The sequence below is a fragment of the Rhinoderma darwinii genome, chromosome 1 (genome assembly GCF_050947455.1).
Source record: "Rhinoderma darwinii isolate aRhiDar2 chromosome 1, aRhiDar2.hap1, whole genome shotgun sequence".
Lineage (NCBI taxonomy): Eukaryota > Metazoa > Chordata > Amphibia > Anura > Rhinodermatidae > Rhinoderma > Rhinoderma darwinii.
Genome location: NC_134687.1, coordinates 589,990,282 through 589,996,711, shown reverse-complemented (window position 1 = coordinate 589,996,711; position 6,430 = coordinate 589,990,282). Strand labels below are relative to the sequence as shown.

At 38.2% G+C, this 6,430-nt stretch overlaps 1 protein-coding gene across 1 annotated transcript in view; it reads left to right on the top strand.

The window, feature by feature from the left end:
- Nucleotides 1-2,029: 2,029 nt before the first annotated feature.
- The window catches only part of PHF24 (PHD finger protein 24), a 140,574-nt gene continuing 136,173 nt past the window's right edge, over nt 2,030-6,430 (top strand). Inside the window, exon 1 of the mRNA XM_075839795.1 lies at nt 2,030-2,074. Coding sequence (XP_075695910.1) covers nt 2,040-2,074 — 35 coding nt within the window. The 5' untranslated portion in view covers nt 2,030-2,039. The remainder of the gene's footprint in view (nt 2,075-6,430) is intronic.

Here is a 6,430-nt window from a genome sequence, read left to right as displayed (position 1 = left end):
CCGCATGTGTATAAAAATGGCCGGACCATTGTACAGAACAAACACTGTTACACTTTGTGTCTCCTTTATTTCCTCATAGATTGTAAGCTCTTGCGAGCAGGGTCCTCACTCTCCATGTTTGAACTGTAAATGATCTTTGTCACTATGTAATGTCTGATATTGTTTTTCATGTCCCCTCTAAATTGTAAAGTGCTGCGTAATATGTTGGCGCTATATAAATAAAGATTATTATTATTATTATTATTATGATCCAAACTACTGATGATGAAGACAAAAGAGAAGGGCTGCCTCTTTAGTTTACTATTTGCGTTAACCCCCTTCCTCCACATTTCAGGCCCCTGGTAGCTTGATTTGGTTGTTTTCCAAACAGTTATTCAACTTTCATCATCTAATTGAGTCTTTTTTTTTCTTTGAGCCAATCACTGCCAGGAAATATCCTAATATTTCTGGATCACGAATAGAATGTCAGAACTACAGTAGAGACAGACACCAATAGTAAAAGAAAGTAGCAGTGCAAAGGGAGCAGTAGAGAAATTTAAAGGGAACCTGTCAGCTCCTATTTGCCTACAAAACTGGTCCCAGCATTTTGTAGGTCTTGTAAAACTATTTGCCCCAGTATCTTTTGTTTGGTTTGTATTATCTTGTTTGTCCAGATAATTTACTTTATTCCATTTGCAAATAACTCTGCAAGTGACGCTTAGGCGGTCCATTTCCCTGCAAGTCCACCTGTTCTCCTTATTTTAACCTACTAAACTCTGCCTCCTTGCTCAGGATTGACGTCAGCATGTTATGGCCCACATGAGTCTCGTCCTCGCTGATTGTTGCATTTTTGGAGAAGCATTATGCAGGTCCATCAGAATCACTGTCAGAGGTCTGTAGTCTTTGATCACAAGAAAACTCATAAATATAAGGTACAGATGTAGCATACTTAAAATTGCCATATAAGATTGCATTTCATCATAATAGCTCACCATGAGGTCTGGCATGGTATTGCAAGTAAAACATATCTTCTGGAAAGCTAATATGAATCATGAATGATACCAAGACAAATCCAAAGATTATAACAGTGCCTTTGACACAACCTACAATTGTACAAGTTGTTATAATAATGTATGAAACTTATAAAAGATGAAGAAAAACAAATTATACAGGAACTGAATAGTATGGTAAAATATGTCACAATGTGTTTCCGATTATCATTCTTGAAAGATTGAAGTGGAATTTTGTAGAATGTGTCCAGGTGTTATTGGGTACATTAGTGGGCAGCAGGAAAATGAGTGACAGCCTGCTCTTAGGTGCTTCACCACTCTGCGTGGGATGTAATTTATACATGAATCACAATGGAGGGCTTTGAATATACGCAGATACCTGGGTGTCATATAAAGGATTGGTTACACAGCTTTATTCCTTTGTTTGAGAGTTATATATGGATTTTCAATTAAAATATCAGAAAAAAACTTTTTGTTAATGTGAGAAAGACACGAAGGTTGTGACATCATATGACGCAATCGCTATGGGGTCAAGAGCAGATTGCAAAGCCTTACAATACAGTGTGTCGTATTCTCTCATTCAACAAAAAGCTAAGGGTTTTCTGTTGTGTGAAGGACTTGTTTTATATAGTGAGTGGGGGTGGGGCGATTGACGCAGAGCTGTTCCTACTGCCATAGAGATCATTTGGAATCTGTTCTGCATGGCACATTGATGCTTGGGCTAAAATATTTTAATTCTATGAAGAATGCTTGTGATGTGTATGTCTGTTGTAAAGAACCTCCAAGATGCAATAACAGACATTGAAAGTACAGCTGACATTTTATTTCTCTCAGATTTAGTATGATTTACTATGAAAAACTGGTAGAACACTTTTAGAACCTTCAGAAAGCTTCTTAAATGTATAGTAACGTATGGGAAGACTGAGAGTGGTCTGGGCCCCCAGGCAGAAATATTTATGGGCCCCTTTACCATCACTATGGCCATGGTATATCTGATTTGGCTTGTTTTCTTTTGCAGGCCCAGCTTATGAACATTAAGGAGCGTTATAAATGACTAGAGGGCCATGGACCCTAATACCCAAGAGGTCAGTCTGCCACTGTAGTCCAGTAAAGCTCTAGATTGTGGACACAAGACAGGCTGTTCGATTTTGATATCTCGAAACCCCAAGCCTTAGTTTATTTACTCAGTTGATTAAGGTGGACACCTTGTTGATAGAATCTTTTTTTAGTTGTATTTCAATTCTGAATACAAAGAAACTTTTAAAACATTAGAAAAGTAACATATATCAGGGAAATGTTTTTATGAAGTGGTGAGGGACCACAAAAAAATTGAGCGTAGGAAAAAAACAAACTTTTATAAGTGAGAAGAGTCTTTTAAAAACGGAAACTTGTCCAATTAATTTTGAGGTTCCGGGAAGTTTTTTCAGGAGTTGAACAGTGCATAAGGACAACTTGGACCAGTTTCTTCATTGATTTTGTATGTCATGGAATTGCTGTACACACCTTTTCTTAATCATAAGTAGAAGCTCATCTTAGGTTTATCAAAGTTGAACCTACATCTTAAATAATGTCAGATGCAACATACAAAGTATGTCAAACATAATAAAATGAACTTGGCCAAGGAGGGTCGAAAAGTGAGTGTTATGGAAGACACCAGATAGCAGAGACCGTAACTAATTTGGGGCTCACTGACCAGGAGATAAAGACTAAAGAACCCTCTCGTTCTTCATCCTTAACCTCTGAAAGGTTCCCCAGATGACAGCTTCTAGAATAGTCACCAAATGGTGGTTCGTGGCTGAGAATGTTAGGACAGGGCATGATGAATATATAGATGAGTAGTTTAGAATAGTCAAAGGTGGAATATGAGGAAGGCGATCAAATCCAGGCACAAATATCCGAGACATAGCTAGAAGGCAGAGCCAAAGTCAATATCAGAAATGGCAGCAAGGTTCAAGGCATAAATCTGAAGGTGAGAGATGGGGCTAAGGTCAGGAAATAGCGAATGTTTGTGACCAGGAAACTACAGTATAATGCAAAGAAAGCAATCATTAATACTAACGTAAGGCGGGCCAAGAGCATTCGGGTAGGCCACCTGTGGTGATGTCATCAGGACACACCAGTTGCCATGGTGCTGGACCACGGGATGGTGAGTAACAGCAGGGTGACAGCTTTAAGAGGGCCCAAAGATTAATCTACAGACCTTAAACAAGGTCGAAAGGGGACCCTGCACATTTAAGAGGAATTATGAATAAACCTACACCTTTATCCCTCCTACTGATACAGTAAAAATTCCAATAATATAAGTAAGACATGTTCTTACATTTACTAGTGAAAGTTCATAAAAGATTTGTGAAATGTAAACTTATACCTTAAAAAGGGCCCATAATACAAAGATCGTGAGCACCTTCTAAGGTGATAAAATGGACTAAAAAAAAGCCAACAGATGAGCCTACATCTTGAATAGTGCCCAAAGGTAAAGCTACACCTTAAAGAGGGCACAATAAAAAGTTTAAACCTGGTGAGGGCCCCTAGATGAACCTATACTTTTATCCTTTCTACTAATAGAATTCCTTCATATACAAGTGTAAATTCTTCGTAGGTTCCCCAAGATGAGCCAACACTTCTATCATCTCTGTTAATGAAGGAATCAATTTTAATAATGGAAGTATGTAATGAAATTCATGCGCATGAAATTCATTAATATGGAAGTGTACATTTTACTTAGGTTCACTATACCTTAAAGATGATTCAAAAGTGAACCTACATCTTAAAGAAGGCCCACAGGTGAGCCCACAGTACCCCTAGAAGTTGGCCCAAAGTTTGACCTTCCTCTTAATATTTTTTTTGTAATAGCGAATGTTTGTAAAAGATGAAATAAAAATGAAATCTAGAACAATAAGACAGAAGGAAGACACACAGAGACTTGGAGCAGAAACTAGTCAGGCAGATTGTCCTGTCATCATGTAGACAGCAGTGTCTTACCAGAGGGAGCAATACTAATTATTTATTATCTAATTATCAAATTAAAGAAGTACGTACTTTTGTGCGCAGCAAGGTGAAGAACGCGTTGTTTATTTATTAGACAGTTTTTAGAATTCCTCATGGAAGCGGCTGACAGGTCCAACTTTACCGGTTGCATTTATTGTAAAATGTAATTACGAGATAGAACATGTCCTTCTGTCTCATCCAGGATGACAATTCTGACAGCTCCGGAGATCAGAGAGTCACCACCGAGTCGCATTGACAGGTGCTAATATCTATGTATGAAGATGTGACAGGGGACAATGAAAACCTTTCACGGAGTCTGAGTAAAAATGCTTGTCTGCTGATACAGGAGCTGCCATTTTAACAGGGTCCCATCTGCCAGACCATGTCGTGTGGGAGGACTCTGGATGAAGTTTGCAGTTGGAAGTAGCAGAACCATCTGCTGATCTGACAGGATCTTGGCACGCGAATCCACTCAGTTTTGGAAAATATAACAATACATGGAAAGGAGCTTGTCAAGTGTGTGGATTTATTCTTGGGAGTAAAATCACAATTGACAGGATCCTTCAGTGCTCTTCACATTTACCACGGGTACATTAGTAAAGACTTATAGGAATATGGTGATAATAATAATTACCAAGTATATAAGAGGACTTGACTGTAACCTCCCTTCAAAACACTTTGGTCTTTTTGGAAAGTTGCCGTATTTTTCTATAGAAACTTTTCAGAAGTGAATGTTGCCAGAGTGCCAAGAAGTGGGGAAACTCCACCAATTTCCAAATCCAAGATGCCATGGAGAATGACAAGGGAGAAATTTGAAAAATAAAAATAAAACCCTGACACTTCATAGGTTAATGGTGTTAGAACAACAGTGAGAAGACGTTATGTTGGTCAAACAGACAGAAACTTACTCCCCTTGGTATCACTAATACGAGTATTGGGGTTAAGAGCCTCTTGGTGGTTGCCATGATCGTTTCCTCTCAGACTGGAATTGTAATTGGGGGAGCCACAGTGGAGGCCTCTATGAGCGGAACAAAACAAAGGTTGCTAGAGTTGCTGGTGCAGATAAGGTGGGATGCATGGAGAAATGTTGTAGTTGCATTATGAAGAAAGATACCACACTACCAGAAGACTAATTCAAGTCTGACTTTATTTCCTTAGCAATGCAAAGCATTTCAGAGAACACTTTGTGCGTGAGGTGTTGAGGATTCTTCAGATGTGTTCTATGGAGACTACTGTATCAGAGAGCTCTAGCATATGGACCTCCACAGATGTTATTTTGTGACAGGCCTCATTGAACACGTAATGAAGCAATATGCTCCAGTTCTACTTCACATTCCACTCCAGAACCCTCAGTGATCAGCTCTGATGACCTGGGGGGTGTTCTATAACTTTAGTCTATTATGTATTAGATCACTGATGAATTTATTTAGAAGTGCAGAAAACACTGACTGACGGTTTTGTAAAATACTGTCTGATACTCCGTCTAGTGGTATATTGGATGCACTTCTTATTTCGATGGTGTCAGCTTTGGTACATGGGGAAGACTCTCCTAATATAGAGGATGTGCAGTAAATATTTTTGATGGTCAGTGGGCTGACCTTTTTGTCCCATCCAGATTTTGGCTTTGTCCCAAAGAATAGATGACTTTTTAACAACTAAACTACTCTATGACATTCTATTGGTGAAAGAGGTTGTCTAGTTATTTTTTTTTGATTATTTGTTTACTGTATTTATTTACTATATAAAGGAATTTTTTAGTTCTTCATATCCCCCGTTGTGGCATTGCAAGGGAATGAGCACTTGCTATTAAATATAAGTTCTCATCCGTCATCTCATTCATTTTCATTATGAAGAAATATTTTTTTTTATTTTTTTTTAAAAAACATTTTGCTTACATATTTCTGGAGAAAGTAAATTTTTTTGTAAAAAAAAAAAAAAGAAGTTTACAAAAACTATATAGGAAAGCATTTTGCAAAAAAGGGCCTTACTGACCTTTCAAGGTTTTTTTTTTTTTATTTATTTATTTTTGTTCCACTTTTGGGTTTTTTGTGTGAGCTATTTGCTTTGCCTAGAAATTGCATGTCTACTTGTCTGAATGACCACCATTTGAAAACATGAAGCAACTATACGTCTACTGAAGTGTTTACATGAAGTTCTATCTACTTTACGTTAGGGTATGTTCACACGCAGTGTTTTCAGATGTAATTCGGGCGTTTTACGCCTCGAATTACGCCTGAAAAAATGCCCCTAATACGCCTACAACAATCTGCCCATTGCTTGCAATGGGAATTACGGTGCTCTGTTCCCACGAGCCTTTATTTTACGCGTCGCTGTCAAAATACGGCGCGTAAAATGACGGCTCGTCAAAAGAATTGCAGGACACTTCTTGGGATGTTTTTGGAGGCGTTTTTTATGGACTCCAAAAACGGCCGTAAAAAACACCACGCAAAATG